The sequence below is a fragment of the Spea bombifrons genome, chromosome 7 (genome assembly GCF_027358695.1).
Source record: "Spea bombifrons isolate aSpeBom1 chromosome 7, aSpeBom1.2.pri, whole genome shotgun sequence".
NCBI classification, from domain to species: Eukaryota; Metazoa; Chordata; class Amphibia; order Anura; family Pelobatidae; genus Spea; species Spea bombifrons.
The window spans coordinates 37725550-37745379 of record NC_071093.1 but is presented as its reverse complement, the minus strand read 5'-3'; the positions used below and the strand labels follow the sequence as shown (position 1 = coordinate 37745379).

The 19830-nt window shown below is 42.1% G+C and overlaps 2 protein-coding genes across 3 annotated transcripts; one reads left to right on the top strand and one right to left on the bottom strand.

Moving 5' to 3' along the window:
* Positions 1-1474: 1474 nt before the first annotated feature.
* On the bottom strand, positions 1475-10307 carry CDR2 (cerebellar degeneration related protein 2). 2 transcript variants are annotated; one of them, XM_053471221.1, is made up of 5 exons: positions 10111-10307; positions 5291-5403; positions 3500-3648; positions 2824-2988; positions 1475-2354 (listed from the first exon to the last, which is right to left on the bottom strand). In XM_053471221.1, the coding sequence occupies exons 1-5, from the start codon at positions 10187-10189 to the stop codon at positions 1502-1504; spliced, it is 1359 nt and encodes a 452-aa protein (XP_053327196.1). In that variant the 5' UTR covers positions 10190-10307; the 3' UTR covers positions 1475-1501. The 2 variants fall into 2 exon arrangements, with proteins under 2 accessions (XP_053327196.1, XP_053327195.1); XM_053471220.1 differs by lacking the exon at positions 10111-10307 and having other exon boundaries at positions 5291-5620.
* A 253-nt stretch (positions 10308-10560) lies between these two features.
* LOC128501660 (transmembrane protein 180-like) lies at positions 10561-18190 on the top strand. Its single transcript, XM_053471219.1, has 7 exons — positions 10561-10693; positions 11851-12016; positions 12573-13298; positions 13869-14023; positions 14762-14845; positions 16795-16938; positions 17835-18190. The coding sequence occupies exons 2-7, from the start codon at positions 11864-11866 to the stop codon at positions 17962-17964; spliced, it is 1392 nt and encodes a 463-aa protein (XP_053327194.1). The 5' UTR covers positions 10561-10693; positions 11851-11863; the 3' UTR covers positions 17965-18190.
* Positions 18191-19830: the final 1640 nt, after the last annotated feature.

The window sequence follows — 19830 nt, the reverse complement described above, 5'->3', positions numbered from 1 at the left end:
AACGTGTAAAATATGTTTTCATAGGGGACATTTATTCTCCTTAAGGTTCTACATCACCGAGATGTAATTGCTCAAATGAACAATACTGGGTTTTTCATTTATCAGAGGCTGAATTTTTGTTTCAGAGAAAATAATTGTGGTTTTAGCAACTTTACTTCGCTATTCATTACAAAAGACAAACACTGGCACATTTCTCAAACAGGAAGAGTTGACCAACGTGTAAGGAGACTTTGGGGAAGTCTCATCAACATTATATAGAGCCAGCAATACCCTTCCTCAGCAGAAGCTCACTGGGGTTGGCCCTTCAAAATGCATAGTGAAGCCAAGCAGCTTATACACACTTGCTCTTAAGCAGGTTAAAAAACATATAGCTTAATTCAGGGGGGGAAATGCCTCCATTCTGTTTCTTACAAAAAAAAACAATATGGCTGACAAATATCAGCTTTACAATTAGTGAGAAAGCTGCGGTTTCACAGCTTTCTCTTGGTGCCCAATAAAAAGGTGATTCCTTAGCCAATAGTGATAATCTTTATCGTCACCATCAAGTGCTTCCTGAAGTCAGCTCTCAAGACCTTGATCAGTGCAAGAAGCCAGGTTCTTCTCATATGGGGACAAGCAGATCATACAGCCGCTTGTGCGTTTTCCTAGAGCCTTTGCCAAGAGCTCCTGAGAACTTGCACAGATGGCAAGAACCAAAGAACATATTGTGGAACCTCTAGAACAAGCTTAAACATGTGTACTCCGTGTGTACTCCAATTAGAAGTCATTCAAGAGAACCCATCAATTCAAACTTTACAGTCAAGTGCAATTTTTTCTTCTTCTGTTAAGCAAATTCACAGTAAACTTCTTATACGTCCTCAAAACAGAGGCCAAAAAAACTAAAGTACCCAAAAGGTTTCTTTTTAAAATTAGGAATAAATCTCTAATATTAATTAAACAGATATATTATTTACACTCACATCGACGAGCAGCTTTCTACATTGCCCACATGCATAAATAGTAAACATATTTAGGAGATCAATTAGCTTCCAGCTCAAAGCTGTGTGTTAAACTACAAAAGATGTTTTGGTTTCACACCATAGTGGTGCTTTTTACACAGATTCTTCTAAGAAGAAACGGAAAGTGTTACTTAACTATAGAAAAAGGTATATGTATAACCTGTTAAAGGTTCTGTGTGACAATAAAGGGTTAACTCAGTGCCACAATGAGTTGAGCACAGTACTCCTGCATTAGGCTTTGAAAGGGTTAAAGCTTATAGCATTTCCAAGAAAAGATACAAAATTATTTTTCCTAGGTCATCGCATGTTACATATTAACAGACCAAAGATGTATTCACAAAGGAGATGTTGCAAGTCCTTGAGGTCTCAAGTGGAAAATCAAGACAAAAAAAAAAAAAAACAAAGTCTGAAGTATAAAAAAGCAGTGTTTTGTTCTCCAAAACTGGATACGTCTCCAAGGAAATATTTTTTGGGGGGGGGGGGAGAGGAACCATTAATACTGTTTAACTATTTACAGATTCTGGAATAAACTTATATTTTGTTCGGTGCTCGTTAATTTCTTCTTTGGTTTTCTTAATGCAGCTAAATATTTCCTGAAAGAGAAGCTTGTACTCTGGTTGTGTTACAGGGGAACCTATGTTGGGTTTTTCTGGAGAACGTGGTAGTGAATCTTCACCAGGAGAATTGACATTGGAGAGAACCTGTGAAGGCTTTGCCGTTTGGACGGCCTTATGGTTAAAGTCATCATCTTCCAACTGACACCTCTGAAGAAGTTCTTCGTATTTGAGTTTGAGAGCACTGTACTGAGAGTCCACTTCATTGAGCAAGGAAATACCCCTCTGCTTCACTGCCTCTGTCCTTCTGATACAGGTTTCTTCATGACCATTTAAGATGGCTTCTGCTGTAACAGTGGGTAAGACCATCTCACTGCTGCTTCTTCTTAGGGGCCTTTTCTCTGCTTCAGGGGGTGGTGTGGCCACCTCCTGATTTGGGTCTTTGTCTGAAGTATCCTTGAAGGAGATGAAGATGGACTCCGGTATAAGTTTTTCAACACTGCTCGCAAATATAGTGTCAGTGCGGACAATCTCACGCATTTCAGCCACCTGAGCTTCCAGTTCTTCAGCCCGAGCATGGCATGAATCCCTATCAGAAAGGACCTGCTCCAACTCCAAGTTCTCCTTGAAGACTTGTTGAAACTCTTCTTCTAAGTTCTCCCTCCTCTTACGTTCAAGGTTTAGCTGTGCTTCTAGAACAGACAAGGTCTTTTTCAAGCTGCAGTTTTCCTCTTCAAGGGGACCAGGCTGGGAATGAAGCGAGGTGATCTTCTCAGCAAACACATGATCATAAACAAAATACCTGCAGAAAATATCACCAGTGAGATCAAGTTTAGTATGCATGGAACTCTCGATACGATCTTCCAAATCAAGAAATACCGCTCCCTACACCCAAAACCATGTCGGCGCATGTCAAGTCACAACATTTGTCCATTCTTCAAAAAAAAAAAAAAAAAAAGGAAAGAAAAGAAAATATGTATTTTCTTTACATCAAAGGGCAATAGGAGGTTTTAAATTGAATTATATGGGGGGGGGGATACATTTTACATTTATTTCTAGAAAGGTTAAGCTAAAGAGAATTGGAGAAAACAAACACAAAACACACACTCTCTCTGTGCCCCAATTATACGTTTACCTGACATAATGCGTAGATCCTGTGAAGAGTTTCATAGACTGAACTAGAAATTATATTTCTTTTAATTAGTGCTAGCATGGCTCTGTTGGACTCTCATTGCAGAGCTTCATCGGGATGTTCTGGACAGGGCACTTACTTGCGCAGGTCATACAGTTCTTTCAGACAGGAGAAGCTCTGACTTGACCGAGACTGTTCAAATCTCTCACGGCTGCGACAGACACGACCTGGTTTCTTCAGATCATCTACTTGCTTCTGGAGGTCTTCCATGTTACTTTGCAGGGTCTCAATAGTCTCTGTCAAGCTAAACAGAGCAAGCAGAAGTTATTTTTACGTCCCACGTCAGCGAGTATGGTTATATTATTTTCCCACAATATGGCTTGGCTCATATTAAAGTTCAGTTTGTATTATAATACAGAACTCACTAAACAATGAGCTGGAGGAGAGATGAACCATTGTCTCACAGATTTATTAATGCAATATTAACGGTCAACCTGTGAGATTCTCCATCGTGAAGGGCAGAGCAAACCCTCCAGAGTTAGAAATGGAGAACTGTAATGACCCAAGAGCCAACATGCTCTCCTGGGTTGGATCACCACCATACAAGGTGCGAGGCTTTAGCTCACCTCAGGGTTTAGTGAAACCCTTTTGATAATATTTAACGGCAGCACATCTGTGTAGTCATGGCTAATTTATATATCCAAGACTCAAGAAGCATTTTACCCTTGGGAACCTTTGCTTCTTTCAACAGAACAATACAAAGGCTGTATTTGCAGGAAGGAGAGGTCCATAATGTTCTCTGCTCGGCACCGTACCTTGTTATTTTCTGCTGGGACGACTTGTTCTCCAGCACCAGCTTCTCATTAGCTTCTTCCAGTTCCTTGGCAGTGATGTCCAGCTGCTCATAGACCTTGGCGTGCTGCTCGTTCATCCGTCGCAGGAGATCCAGCTGCTTTGTCAGGTACTAAGAGCAAAACACAATGCAAACATATAGATTATACATTCCGTCATGCGCAGGCTGGCAGAAATACACAATCATTAGCATTATTTGAAAGCTTAAGTCTGGCAAAACGTGTCCAGCTAGTGGAAGAAGGCATCTCGCATCTCAGCCCTTATCTTCCACTGGCATGAAAAGTATTTCATTTAGCAGAAACAGGGGCCCCACCGGTCCAGCACTTTAGAAATATGTTATTGAAGAACGGATATTAGAGGGAAGTCTGTAACAAGCATTTTATAAACCGTGAATAGACTGTACATTCGTCACTTACTGAAAGCGCACCATTCTGGACTCATGGAAATTGCTTGTAAGGAGGCAGACCAAGTTCCCCTGGTACTCATCAGGTCAGTAACTGATGTTTAGCCAAATGGATTTTAAACATTACATCTACAGTTGATGGGGAATATGTTTGAGTCTGAATTTATAAACACACATTTATAATGTGAGCTCATACCCAACGCTGAAGTGTATTACTTAGCAGATCTGCAAGGATCCAGAAGAGATTCCAGCAAAAGCTGGAGAGTATTGACGTACAAAAACTGAAATACTCAAAGCTACAAATATATTAAACACAACGTTGATAAATGAACCACAATGTGATCCGAAACGTTGGTTTGATTTTTTCTTATAATGCTGTTTGTTGACTAAAGTAGTATTTGGAGACCAATGAGTGCAAATCTCCATCCCCAAATAAACGGATCCCAGGGGATCTTTTTTAGGAGCGAAGGCAGCGTGCGTGAGAGTTAGAAATCAGAGGAGAGGACAGACAGAGGTCATCGGATGAGCGGAGAGACGGGTTAGGAGTGTATTAGAGATGAGTGAGGAGATGTAAGTAGGGGAACCGCTGTGAAAGGTTTTAAATGAAGGCAGGCAGTGAAGAGACAGAGGGGAGATGTGGTAGAAAGCAGGGGGGGTGAAGAAGACCGGCAGCAGCGATCATGGTGGATTGCATGCATACGGATGACGATTGTGTCCCTGGCTTCCTATAAGGAGAAGGATTTGTCTTAAAGTATGGATTAACCTGGAGAAGCTCAATATGACCTATTTCAGATTAACAACTTCCAGCGGACAAGAACAACACAGAGAGGGCTATTTATAGCCCGTTCTCTACTGGCTACGGTTAGCATATTTCTGCTTTATTGAGGACAGATGCATTAATATACGCTGAATTAGGATATAAGGGTGTCTTTTCCAGAATCACAATCACTATATTGGTTAAGACAACGATTATGGCAATCATCCAACCAATGGTTCAGTTATTTACCATACAGCTCGGAGAGCAACGAGGGCTCTGGCCCGACCCCTTAGGATGGCCACCTGGCCCTCTTGAAGATGGACAAGAGCGAGGAGGGGGCAACAGGTTAAAAATCCATGCCCTGCTTTCGCTTTCGTTTGGCATCCTCATCGGTGACCTTTCAAGAATCATATCATGGAAAAACAGACCACCAAGAACAGAACCGCAAAAGACTGGCGAGCGATTGCTTTCAGACTTGAATTTTCTTTTTTTGAGATGTGATCCCCCTACTTCTGTTCAGATCTCAAATTCTGCTTTACGCTTTGCTCTCCACCTCTCCACCTCTAGTACATCATGTGTTCTAGAGTCACGTACTTCAATCTCCTGGATCTGCTCCTCGTTGGTGGCATACATCTGCTGCAGAGATTCCTCCAATTCGGTGTTACGATCCAGAAGAGTCTTGCCCAGCTCGGCCGCAAGCTGCAGATCTAGAAACATATCCAGAATAATAATAATACGTGAGTCATGAGCTGTCAGAACCGACAAACGCGACAGATAATAAAACATGCGGAATTCAGAAAAACAGATCATAGACAAGCCCCAGGAACAGGTTTAACGAGACCTAAAAGGAACACTAAAGGGGAGCAGTCGCCAGTTTTCAGCATCAGTTTGCTTATTAAAACTACAGCCTGTGCTTTTTTGTGCATGACTGATCAAATCCTACAAGAGATTATGTTATGGCGAGGAATAATCATGCAGGTATGGCAAGGCTGCTCCCACGATGTGCACAGGTGGGTTTCCAATGCATGTATTGCTTATTTTAAGCCGTGCATTATGTTTATTCAGCGTACGGGGCTGTAAAATGATCCAAGTTACATGATACACCGAGTTTTGAAGCCGTACACCTTAACGTTGGGCCTCTTACCAGATTATCTCATCACGCATTTCCAGCTTCGATCGCTCTCCGATTCGCCAAAAGTTAGGGCAAGTATCTAAATCCACACTACAACGACTACTCCTAACATCATTTTTCTTGAGCACCGGATTTACTTTGGTTGGAAAACCTGCCATATACTACTAACCCCCATTATGCTCAGCCAGCCTCTTGGGATATCCTGAAGGAAAGGATCTAAAGATGTCAATCCTTGACAAGATCTTTGTTTTTAAAAGGTTTGAGGCGTCTTACTTTTGGAAACTGTACAATGTGTTACACCGGCGCATGACATCATACATTCCTGGTGCGTGGCTTGTGTTACTTCAAAATCTAGACAATTGTGCATTATTCGAATTCCACCAGCGATAAGACGCATCGGTAACGTACACAGCAGGGTGGGGTATCCTGAGGAACACAACACGAAGCGTCCAAAGCCATTCAAAACAATCTTTAAATTTTAAGACACACAGACTTTCGGGAAATATTTTATTGGCGAATTCTGGTGCAGCAATAGCCCATCGGTTTCCGTGGTGATTGCACCAACCTTCTGAAACGGTCTGAAAGAGGACTTGACCAATCTAAACATTCAAAACCTGGGTGCCAACAGTCCCGTATCTGCCTGGGAGTCCTGACAGCGCAAGCTTATAGCCCTACCAGCAAGCCATTTTGATTTGCTCCAGATGTTATTGTTTATGGTTCTACAAAGCACCACCATATTCTGCAGCGCTGTACAATGAGATTGTAATAAAACGATAAGGAGATGGCAACTGTAGAAATCCGGTGGCATCACATCCCCACCTGTGCTGACGTTATGCGTTCTAAGGTGTCCCAGAAAAGGGAACGCAAGATCCGCAATCACGTAGATACGAGAATGCAGAAGTCCTACGTGGCAGTTTTTAAATTAATTTATACAGGAATGTATCGCTTGTGGTGCCGGCACTGGATTTTGCAGGGGTATGCGAGTTATTTGTGGTATTTCTGGAAGGACAGCGTTTTCCGCTGGCATCGCGGGTCTAAAATAAACACGCACTTGCCGTGTTACGCCGCCGGCGCCGCGTGTCATAACCTTTGTGTCCTGTGATTTTTAAAGGGTCTTTGGTAAAATGCAGCCGGCTCATTCCTGAACAATTACTGTGCTTCCCACAAGACGCGTATCCAGCCCAGCTGCGCTCCGGAACACAGAGACCCCATTCAAGAACACAGAGCGGGGTATTACAATCACAGGAAGGAAGGCGGTTATGGGGGGGGGATACTATTTATTATACTACAAACCAAACCGCGCAGCGATGAAACGACATCCGAATCTCAGAAGTGCTGCATGGTCTACTTTAATGAATTTAAAGGAACAGTCTAGCCCCCAAAATCCAGACATCCAGACAGATGTATTGATGCTACAACTCATAAGGCTCAGCTGGAGACAGCTAGAGAGTTCTTTTGTGATACTAGCTGAGGACAATGGGAGTTGTAGTTCCACAAAAAAATGGATGTAATTCATATATTAATAGGACGACAGACCCCGTGGCAGGGATGAGAAGCTTCGCTGCGGTAGGAAATATTTGCTCATTAGGAGCCAAGCGATTGACCTTGTGGTCCCTGCCAACCGAACAGCGTGGAAGGAGTCCGCGTAGAGTCCAACTCAAGGGAAAGCAGATTAGAAATCAAATTGCACAATCCATTCTCTCTGGAACAAAGAGCCTTCTTACACCGCAGGTGCAGCTCGAGACACCTAATATCAGCCGTCTGTCTGCCAAACCCTTCTCGCTCGGTCAAAGCAGCCTCGCTAACACAACCACAGGAACGAGATAGGAATTCGTACTTAAACGTTCATTAACTCTTCCTTACCCAGGAACAGACGCACAGTATTTAAAAAAAAAATGTAAAGCCAACCAACTACAAAACATACTATTATCCATCTTTGGAACACAGCCCTGGCACTTTAAGGCCAGAGGCCGCCTGGTGATGCAGGCGTGGCCACCGTCTGGATACGCGCGGCCACACTCCGTGTTTTGATGCTCATTTGCCCAGTGTGCCAGGCGGCCAGTCTGGGCCTGACGGAAAGCAAACATACGTTAGATCTAAAAATCTTCGATAAAGGTTTATCCACATTAAACTCAAAAAGCCTTTTTGCAGCTTCTATGGCAACCACCGCCATGCTTTTGCGTCACAAGACGAGCGCTGCCGCTGAAACATATCAAAGAGGTAACATTTCACGCGAATCAGGAACGTTTTGGCCATTCAACAAGACTGGGAACTAATTATTTAAAAAGTGGACCAAACAAACAAACAAAAAAAAAAAATTGATTTTGTATCTGGGGCAGAAGAAACTTCCTTAGAGCATTCCTTCTTCCAGATGTTTTACGATCGCAACGGAAAATGACTCTGTTAGTGTTTTATAGCCCACAAGGGCCGCGAATGAATGAGACGCTGTTCCTAAAACTGGCAGGCTGGTACCGGACAGCGCACGGGGGTAAAAAACAAAAAAAAACTCCTCACTCCTGCAAACAAATGTTTTATATAGCGCCATCATACTCCGCAGCGCTGTACAATGTAAAGTAATGCATAGCACTGACTCAAGGTCATCTTAAAGGGACCCTACTAAGAAATTAAGGCTTGCGTTCCCACATCTTGCGAATCGTTAAGGATCTTCGCTTTGTAAATCAGCTTTTGTATTCCCGATAAGGAAGCATAAAGCTGCATCGTGGTGCGAGTCACTAAGAGGTCACTGATGGCAGATCTGTCTCAATAGATCTTTACATCGTGAATCTGCGGGGGCTGAAACCGGAATGGCTTTTGTGTGCAGGGAGACTGAAATAACTATAAAACCTTGGATAACAGCAGCCACCGTAATGTTCTGTTCTCAGGATCTATGCGATTATTCCTCCCCTATCATTGAGCTACTAGCTGCGCCACATTTTGCCACAGATCCCAGTTCCCGGACTTAAATGTTAACACTAAACATTTTCTAGACAAGACACCAATTGACAAACAAAACATTCAGCGATCGCTCTCTGGCGAAAGCCGTGGCAGATCCTCGTTTTGGATGAAATACAAATAAAAGTAGTAGTATGTACAAGGCTTGGATGTACTGTTTGCAGAGGAGCTAAAAACTGCAAATTCATTTTAATAGTTTAGTAGTGAATCATCATAAGAAGAGCGTAATTTATTGCGTACACTGAATATCCCCATGAAACATACAATCAGCACCACTTTCATTTTTATCAGTGAATACAGCACTATGGAATATGACGGCGCTATATAAAATAGCTTTAGTGAATACAGCTCTCGGTAACACTGGGAGGCGTCTGGAATCCCGCACCATTGCTCTTAAAGAGATTACATCAACACATCCGTTACAAGTTAAAGTACACGCCGGCCCCGGCGCCTGCATTGCTTAATCATTATCTTTAGATTGATGAGTTAACAGCTTAAGCCTTTTCATGCATTCAATGTGTTCTGAAAGAGGATTTAAGATGGAAAGCAGTATATTTATCAGAAAAGTGTACCAGAAAAGTTTGGGAAATGCAGGTAGCCAAGTGAGGATGCCTGAGGTTGGTGGGATTTGCAGCCCAACTCAGCAGCTACAGGGTTCACGGGGTCTAAAGCAGTTTAGTTCAGATCTACTCCAAACAGGACCACCTGCTGTCTAATTCTTAACCTTGATGAGTGACGTCACATAAAACCCATCTTTCCCTTGATAATAAACTCATGTATGATGCAGTCATTGTCCTTATCTCAGCACGGAGTGCAAAGATTTCATCACCAGCCTCCAGGATTAACAGCCTGCTTTATGCCCCATCCGTAATACCCGAGTCTTAATTAAACCTGAGATTACAGCCCATGATGGGAAGCGGACAGGGGAGAAGTCCGCCCGGTGACCGCAATAACAAACCGGGGTTTAAAACACGAAAAAAAAAAAACACACGGAGCCCACAGATGTCACAGCAACTTTCAAGACCTCAGAGGTCCGAGCTTCAAATGCTAATCTCTATTTTAGATCAATATAGGATTATTATATTATAGATTATCACATACATACACAAACAGTATTTACATACAGTAAAGGATTTCGTGTAGAAAAAACACAAATAGTGTGTTATGGTGTAATGAAGCCACATGGCTAGCTGGCATTTAAACCCCCGCGCGCTCCTTGGGGCGAGCCATGAAGGAAGGGCGAGCCCGGGTCACAATGCGAGGAGTGAGATGAATGCCCGCCGCACATGGAGGTACCGGGCTGCCCTTTAAACGCCCCTCCCTGGCTCACCTTGCTGGAGATCCTGATGGTCATACCAGGGCTCATCCTCCTTGATCTCAAACTCTTCCACGTTGCTGTCGGTGAGCATGTCTGCGGCTGGGGCAGCCCGGGTACGGTGCACTCTCTGCAGACTCCCGTGCGCTGCAGGCGTCGGCTTCTCCAGCTACCGCTGACAGCTCCGACTGCTCCCTATCTCCTCACTGCTACCCCTCCCACCACTATTCCCGAACCCCTCCGGAAACAGCCGAACATCACCAAAGCTTCGCCGCAACGTGGCAATCCGAACCCATAAGGTCCAACCTCTTAAGGGGCGGGACTCTTCGTATAATAAGCCAATTAAGTCAGAAGTTATTATGATTGATATACCTTTACACGAATCATCGCAGACCAACCAGCGCTGGCTTCACTTTCAATGGATACAATAGTGGAAAACGCCCGTAGTTGATTTCCGTGTTATGCTGATGCTCAGGCAGCATCCGGGTTGCGAGGGGCAACAGGCTGGTGGGAGCTTCGAGGTCTCCAGACCCCTGTGCGAGTGTCGGTAGAGCATCTGCCGGCCCTTCTGCCCATGAGTCCTCGCTGTCATTTCCTGGTATTATTGAATTTAATGCATATTTATCATTATATATATATATATATTTAAATGGCAGCTGATTAAAAAATGTGATTATTTGAAATATCAGAACCTCTCTTTCGCAGATACAGCGATGATTCGTATTATTTTAGTTATGACGGCATCATGATCACATGTTATGTGCTGTAAATAAGAAGCAATTTAAATCAATAATAATTCTATAGATCTGGGTGCCATCCTTCCCGTACCTTACATTGTAACATCTTCTTAAGGCCTGTTGCTTTAAAAATGGGTTTGTCCTAAGCTACAGTGTGTCTATAAGTTATTTATTCACTCTGACAACATCACGTGTTAAATATGTGCATCGAAAACCATGTGAGGGTGATTGAATTGATTAAACGTAAGTTTTAATTTAAAATTCTACATGTTTTTGTAAGTCCAAATTGTTATGTGATGCATTGCTTGTTGTGTCCTGTTTACGCTTTGTACAGCGCTGCAGAATAGGATGGCGCTATATAAATAAATAATAGTAAAAATGACATCATGCTAGTTTTAGCTTAAACAGCCAATAGCAGTGGGTTCTTTGTGTACGCACTGCTTTTAGAATCTTAACGCAGGAATAACTTATAGCATACCTGCCGACTGTACCGTACTCTTAGAGACAGTTCTTAGTTTTGGCAGAATATTAGAGGATGCTGTTGTTCCAGCACGTGCGGCACGGATTTTAATTCCTTTCCGTCTTTGGAAGGGTTAAAGGAGTTTACAGTCCTTCTGTATTTGCTGCGATAGGTAATTCCTGATGGTTCCGCAGTAATTCGGAATCATAGTAGTGTCAGGTGTGACCAACAAGCGGAAAGGTGTGCGCAATTTTCATTTCTTTTCATTATTTCAGTGCCAGTCCTGTGTTGCTCACCCCTCTAGTACTGAAAGGGTTAAACGGGCATATGCATATTATCTAGACTGCATAGAAAAAAAACATACAGCAAACACCCGGCTGCCATAAACTAACAAGCTGTGTTTTTTGGGGTTTTTTTTTTTTGCATACATGACCTACATAGATCGCGGTACCTGTTAGACAACATCAGAGATTGTCAAGCGAACCGGCTCATGTGACACTGTCTGTTCCGGGTAACGCACGGAACCGTCGTAACAGCTACATGTCTTCCTTCTGTTAGGTAAATCCTGAACATGAGGCTGTCCTTAGGAGTCCACTGGCCGGCCCTGGCCTATTGCATGACCACGTTAGGAGCCGGCATGATGAACAGTATATTTAATTTTTACTACGTGAAGCTGTTTCTGAACCGGTACAAGATATCGGAGGGAGCCTTTCATCAAGCACAGGTATTCTAATATAGTAATGCAGCATATATTATATATATATATATATATATATATATATATATATATATATCTATAACCAACCATGAAACTATAAAATAATCAAAATATATTCCAGATTTGGGTTTATTTGGCTGCAGGTAATCTGAGATTGATGGGATTTGCAGGGTAATAGCAAGTGGTTCAATTGCAAGTGATTATATTCTGTTACTCCAGATTGTTATGTCCTGTTTACCCTTTGTACAGCGCTGCTGAATATGATGCAGCTTTATTAAAAATAACAATAATAAATCCAGAAAAACCAAATATGGTGTTTTTAGGAATCATCAGGATCAGGAAGACAGAAAGCAGATCGGGGTGGAAACTTTTTGCTGCAGACTTAAAAAATATAAATGGTTAAAAGGGCATAATGGATACAACAATACATACATGTCCAGATTATGAATGAATATGTGTCCCTCAGATGACCGTATCTCTGGCCAAAGCATTGTGTTTTGAGTTCTTAGTAAATGATTGTGTGCTTCTCAGTCTTACTTCATCGTTGTCTTCTGTTTTCTAGGTGGTATTCATGATCTGGAACGCCATCAATGACCCTTTGTTTGGTTACATTCAAGATAACTCCAAGGTGCCGTGCTGCTCCCTGCGCCGCAACTCCATTTTCTACGGCGCCCCATTTTACGCCCTGGCCTTCCTCCTTCCTTGGTTTCCCTGGAAAGATTACACGGAAGGCGACTGGCTCAGCGGCGTCCACCTGGTGGTCGCGCTCTGCGTATTTGATGGCATGCTTACGTTTGTGCTGCTAGCGCAGTGTGCACTCTTTGCCGAGATTTCAACCAGGCATGAAAACCGCCTTCAGCTCATCAAGTATAACCAAGTAGCCTCCCTTCTCGGTTCCTCTAGTATCCTCTTTTGTGGACTGGTATCTGATAACATGGAGAAATTCTCCAACTTTCAGACATTCACTGTGTTTCTGGCTTTCCTGTCCACCCTGTGCATGTGCTACACTGGCGTGTTTGGAGTCAGCCAGTATGAACAAAAGGACAGCTCTGTGGAGAGAAGTAAATCAAACACCGCGCTCTCTTGGTCCTCCGTCTTTACTCTCACCAAAGAAATATTAACCCAAAGAAACTTTGTCATTTTTGTATCAATGAACTTCTTCCAAGTCTTTCATGCCACCTTCTGCAGCAACTTCATGATGATTTTTGCTGAGAACCTCATCCCCAGAGATGCGCTTCCTTCCTTTGTAAGGAGCATCATGTATGGAGCTGGTTTCATTTTTCCTCAGGTAAAATTTTATAGTTATTTTTTCCCCAGATAGAATTCTATAGTTGAAGAATAAAGCGGTCTGTTGAGAACTTTATAACCCCAAGATTAACTGTGGAGTGCGCAGTTGCAACCTCACCACAAGGGCCAATGGGGCATGGACACCTCTGCACCACCAGTGACCCTATCGATGGAGTCTAGCAGAAGAGCAGCTGATGTTCTGTTCTACATATCTGTCTTCTGTGCCCCTCTAAATGAGCAGAGACCTCCTGAAAACTTTACTGAATATTACTATTACTGTATACTGCTATGTATACAAAGACAAAACTGTAACCCCCCCCCCCACTACAGAGAGTTAGCCCCAGCATTTTCATGCCAGTTCAACTATGGGTTGAATTAAGTAACTAATTGTATAGATTTTTACATACATTGCATTGAAGAAGCAGGGGTATACTGGGCCAGGTTGTTCAATTGCGATAACACAAATCACTGTTTTATCTTGTTTTTCTATACAAGGATTTCCGTTTAGTTCCCTGTAATAGATTTATCTCCGGTGTGGGATCCAGCCTTATATGTCTCGTTTGTGTTTCAGTTTCTTGTGCTCATCAGTCATTCATTACTGACGAAAATTGGCTACTACAAAGTCATCTTGAGTGCATTCTATGTAGAAGTCATAGCTGCTGTCCTCATGCTGTTAGTTGGATCCCAGCATTACTATGTTCTGGCCGTATTCCTCACCACCAATATGTAAGTAAATCCATACTTCCATAATTAATGCAGTTTTGCACTTTGCCGCCCCAAGCCCTTTTTTTTTTTTTTTTTTTAAAGCGGAAGAGAGAGAGGGGCGCCGAGTGGTTTTCGCTTACCAAGTTGTCGGTACCCGCTCGGCGCCCCTCTCGCTCTCCTCTGTGAGCCCTCTAGCTCAGTCTCGGTGCCGACTTGTAATGCTGAGCGCCGGAAGATGACATCATTTTCCGAGCAGGGAGACTCGCCGCAGGAATGCTGAAAGGTAAGTACAGGGGGGGGGGAGTAGATAATGGGGGGGCATTTTAAACTTCGCCCCAGGCGGCATTTTGTCTTGGGCCGGCCCTGGTAGTAATGTCTGCAGTGTAGATGTCAATTGTTTCATGATGGACCACACTGCTGGTTTGCAGTTAAGTCTTATGGGGTTTATTCACTAAAGGGAGAGCAGAGCTGTAAGGAGAGTTGTGTGAAAAGCCGACCCCAATAAGCTTTCTAAGTAAGATTTCTTCTAAGCCTCCTTACAAAATTGAATTATGGATTATACAGGGCAAAATGTAATGTACGTCCGCATGTAATACGCCAAAAACAATAAAATAAAAAGAACCAGTTTTCAAATTATTTACAGCGAAGACGAGTATCACCGGTAAATAACAGGTTCTGTGTCAACAGCCCCAAGCCATGCAGGCTGTAGGGACGTAAGTGCTTGTGCTCTTTTAATAACATGTCTCTCTGTCTTTCTAGGGTTCTTGTGTACGCCTCGTTTAGCTTGTTTAATCTGCCACTTGCTGATATTGTGGATGCTGACTTGGAGAAATACAAGCGCAAGTAAGTGGGATATACTATTTAACCGTGTCTAGTCGCTATACACGTCCTCCTGATTACATACCTGCTCATCCCTTTAGTTTTATTACCACTATTATAATCATTTATATTTTGCAAACAGATTCAAAGATGTAGCAACCTGTAGTGTCTATATATACTGTACTTTATTCCACCCTCATCAACTACACATAGGGGTTTATTCACTAAATGGTGAATTGCATTAAGATAGTAAAGGACCCTACATAATGCATTGCAAAAGCATAGCCAGGACAATTCATCCAACTGTTTCTTAATTTCCCGTGCTCCCCCCAGTGAATAAGCAATTGGGATCTTACTGTAAACTTTCTGGACTTCACCTGCTTGAGACTAATCGCAGCCGGGCAATTCCTCTTTAAGGCTGTTACTACAAAATCACTGTGATGGGGCAATACATTTAAATGTCGTGCGGCCGCAAGAAGCCAGCTCTCATGTGCAGCATATGGTAAAATAATAGAGGTCGTTTTTAAATGAACACTTAAAGAACCCCAAAGTTCTCAGAAGTTCCTCGACAGTTGTATACAAATTTAAAAATACATCTCTTAGATTCCCAGTTACCAGTAAAAATTAAGATCAATTACAGTATTGTATTTGATGATGGCGCCTTAAAATATCCACTCAAGTTAAAGGGACCTCTAAGCTGTCATATGCAATAAAGTGCATATGGTGGCAGAATGTCCCTTTAAATTCTCTGTGCTCTACTATTTAGTTGCAGGCTCTGGTTTGTCAGGCTTATATTTCTTGTTTACGTTGCAATATATTTTCTGGCAAGACAGGTCTGTCCATGGTGATTTTCAAATTACCCACAAAGCAAAGATGGCGATGAGACACCAGGAGATAATAGCATTCTATATTCCCTGCATTGATAATGTAACACTTGGAATATATGCATTGTTCTGCTTTTAAAAACAGTAGAACTTAATTGTCTTAAAAAAAAATAGCTGGGGGGCACAATTTTCCGTTCTTGCCTCAGGCGCAAAAAGGAGCTAGATACGGCCCTGCTTTTATATCTTAATATAAATAATTTAAATATAATATAAATATATTTTATATCTTAAAAGCGGACTGGATTTACGTATTAGCTCACAAAGACCCTAATACAAAAATGTTTCCTGGACGATAAATACATTCATCAACACATTGAGGTCTATTCAATAAAGCGAGAGAATGCAGGAGAGCTGCGTTTTAGTTCCTTGACTTCACTATATGTTATGAAGGTCCTACACCAGTGAGCTTCTACTGCGGGAAGAGCTTGGTTTGCCCTGTTTAATGTATAGTCAAATCAGCATGGTTTCTTCAGACTCCTCACCCCTTAAATTATACATTATACCTGACCAGCTCAGCCCTTAATGCTGGAGAAAGCACAACCATCTAGCAAACTCTCCCGTTGAGTAGACTCGAGTAAGACATTTTTCCAAAACTTGAACATGAACAGGTCCAGGCCAGACCACCCATTGGGTATGTATGGACAGGGAAACCATGCGTTCCTTTTCATTCTCTTTGGAGGGTGACATACTGCTACCAACAAAGTGGGTTGTAGGCAATGCAGGCAATTTAAAGTTCATGCTAAGGAGGCAATTACTTGGTTCATTCACTGATATCAGATATTTTGTTGTCGTCTTTTTGAAGAAAAAAAAAGTAAATGTATATTTATATATATATATATATATATATTTAGACACTTTCTGAAGTAGTCAGTAGTGTTCCAGGAAAATGTCTAATGTTATTTTATGAAATCCAGTTCTGCTGGACAGATTCTTTTCCATTTGTGCCCGTATGTAGCTGATGGCTGACCCATCAGAGACTGCGATTACCATATCATCACCTAGAGCTCAGCATGGGCTTTTACTTTTCAGGATTGTCATGTTACGTAGTTAGATTGTTGAGGCTGAACAAGTTCCTCTTATGTTGTGCAGATCTCCACTCTCATCAATGGTTTTTGGGACAAACGCCCTCTTCACCAAGCCTGCGCAGTCACTGGCTCCTATGCTGGTGGTCAATCTTCTCAATCAGTATGGGTATGAGAATTTAGCCGGCAAAGTCGATCAGCCAGACCCCAGGTAACATTCGAAGTAACGCAAGAGACTCTCATGGTCGCATATTGTTAACTTGTGGCTCCCTATTATTTATATGAAATTCTGTACAAGTTTCATAGAGAAGTGGATATTTTACTGTGTTTTGGTGCCACCTTCTGGTAATACTGTTTTGTTGGCAACATTTATTTTTATATTAATGTTAAAAATCGAAAAAAAACGAGTAAAGTGAGGAGAAAGCTAAGAACACCAAGAAAAAAATCCCATACATTTTATTGACCCAACATTAAAGAGATGTAAGGTTCCATAAACTTTCAGGAGGTCTCTTCATCAAGAGGGAATGACAGAATACACACAATAGGCAGAGAAACAGACAGTTGTGTAGAGGTTTAACATCAAGGGGGACAAAATGTGGACCCATAATACTAAAGCGGTTGTGGGATTAAAGGGTATTAACAGGGTGTAATTACAGAAGTTTATAATGTGACATAAAACCATAATCTTGGCTTAATCCATCTACCCAGGAGTTGAAGATGCTGATATAGCTTAATTCCTAGATTGTACAGTCAGTTGTGGTAATGAAGTTGCCCCTTAATATTAATACAGCAAGGCCAGATCCCATTGTACAGGGCTATTTAATATGATGGTGCCATATAAATCAATTTATAATAAAGTCCAAGCAATCAGAAATGTTGGCCAACCGGTGTTCTCCAGTTCTGCTTGGATAAAGTGTATATGGTGGTGCGTCACAGTTTGCCTTGTATGTAAAGTAAGTTCTGTCTGTGAATACATTGAATTAAGTGTCTATGTGGTATATATGATAATTTTCAAACGGCTTGTTTATACAGGTTATTATAAGTTATTAGTGATCATCCAACTGAAATAGTGATAAAATGTAATCTTATGGTCATTCTCTCTTCCAGTCTGTTTTTAGGGCTCCACGACGCCATGTTTTACTTGGCCTGCCTCGTTCCTCTCTGCATCGCCATTGTACAGATCGTTATATGGACTCCATACTCAATCCGATCCAGCCATGTAGTTTCCTCACATTAGGAATATTTAGAATTCAGGGCCTCTTGTTTTTAAGCACACTGTGAAAGGAAGAACATCGGTGCCTTATAATAGTTCAATGTGATTTAAATGTTCCTGGTAAGCTGTTTGCTTACATGTGAAGCGCCATCATCCCTTACCAGCAGCTTTAATCATAGATCTGTGTAAACATGGTTTTTATTATTTATATAGCTAACTATTTGGCCTATTATTCCATACTGTTGGATATTTTGCAGGGGGGGTTCAGTTATCATTGCGGTGCCTTCTTACACAGCTTCACTAATGGTGCTGCCTTAATGCAGTGTATGTCTGATCTGAGATCTAAATCTGAAAATCATTTTTAATGAATTGACGACATTATCAACACTATCATCATATTAGAGTAATACTACATCCTACGTATTATTGATTAGGGCATTTAGCCAAGAGGAGTTCATTAATCCAATTGATTGTTTGCGGATGCATCACAGATCCGGAATCACTTCTGAGCCACATACGGCACATTATCACATATTATATTAGTAGAAGTGGCTTTATTGTGAGTCAGTGCCGGCAGGTACATAGAATGATTCCACTTAACTGGTCCTTTGATTATATGGGCTAATGCAGTACTTGACTGCCTGGATCTGGCTCATGCCTCCATTAAATAATGAGCCAAAAGCAAGAGTTTGCTGATGCCTGCATTGGCTTGACCAGTAATCACAATAAGGCTTCTCCCGTACTTGTCAGCTGATTACATTTAAATAATGCCCTACTATTTATTTAGACATCACAAGCAAGACTCTAGAGGTGCCGGTTAAGTAACTGTTGCCACGCGAATAATGCGATTCCTTTAATACATTAATATATCTAATTGGCACCCCAATTGCTGTCTTCAATGCCCCACTGCCAACAGTCTAGATGAAGGAAAAAATGGTTCTATTGTTTTGGTGAGTCAGGACTGACTACATTTATTTATATAGCGCAGATATAGCAGCTCCTGTAGCGCTGTTAGAATAGGGGACAGTAAAAATAATAATAATATGATGTAATAAAAGGGGGACAATTAAATAGGAAAATTTAATCATTTAACAAATGCTTAAAATGTTAAGCATGACTATAAAAAAACATTTTTAATGCAATGGAGGAGCGCTGACCGCAGATACTGCTACAGATGATTATACCGTATTTGCGCGATTATAAGACGACCCCCCAAAAGCTGAATATTAATTTAGGGAAAAAAGCCTGAATATATTTCCCTATAGGAAAAAAGTTTTACTAGTAAATATTAATTCATGTAAACTATTTTTTCATATTTAAGAAATGCTATTATTGAGAAAAATGTTTTGGTTTTATTTGCCAACCTGCCCCCCCCAGTTATGCACATCTGCCCCAGAAATACCTTATACCCCTCTATATGCTAGTCTGCCTCCCTGATATGCCTTAACCCGCCTCCAGAAATGCCTCATACCCCCTATATGCCACTCTGCCTCCAGAAATGCCTCATACCCCCTATATGCCACTCTGCCTCCAGAAATGCCTTTTAACCCCCTATATGCCAGTGCTTCTGACTCCCTGGTGTCTGGTAAGAGCAACGGGTGGAGGCCGGCGTTAGTTCCACCGGCGCTTCTGTGACTGAGCCCCGGAAGGTCATGTGACGCCAGTTCTCTGTCATAGAAGTGGAAGTGCCAGCAGTAGCGGGGGTTGTCTGCGTTCATCGAGCAGACATTCGCCGACTGGCAGAGAAGAGAATTCCCCGCAGCACTGTGGGGAATTCTCTCTGGGAGCCGGGGAAGGTATGCGCAATGCGCGTAGACAACCTCCGCTGCTGCCAGCACTTATCGCCGGCACTCGGTGATAAGTGCCGGCACCAGCTGAGGTTACCAGACA

Excerpts from the sequence above, each read along its gene's own strand:
- CDR2 (XM_053471220.1), bottom strand. The coding sequence starts at position 5,506 with ATGATCTGTTTTTCTGAATTCCGCATGTTTTATTATCTGTCGCGTTTG. Across the intron at positions 3,649-5,290 it reads AGCAGATCCAGGAGATTGAA|TACCTGACAAAGCAGCTGGA; the intron begins GTACGTGACTCT and ends TTTTGCTCTTAG. Across the intron at positions 2,355-2,823 it reads GAACTGTATGACCTGCGCAA|GTATTTTGTTTATGATCATG; the intron begins GTAAGTGCCCTG and ends TATTTTCTGCAG.
- LOC128501660 (XM_053471219.1), top strand. The coding sequence starts at position 11,864 with ATGAGGCTGTCCTTAGGAGTCCACTGGCCGGCCCTGGCCTATTGCATG. Across the intron at positions 14,846-16,794 it reads TTGGAGAAATACAAGCGCAA|ATCTCCACTCTCATCAATGG; the intron begins GTAAGTGGGATA and ends TATGTTGTGCAG. Across the intron at positions 16,939-17,834 it reads GTCGATCAGCCAGACCCCAG|TCTGTTTTTAGGGCTCCACG; the intron begins GTAACATTCGAA and ends TCTCTCTTCCAG.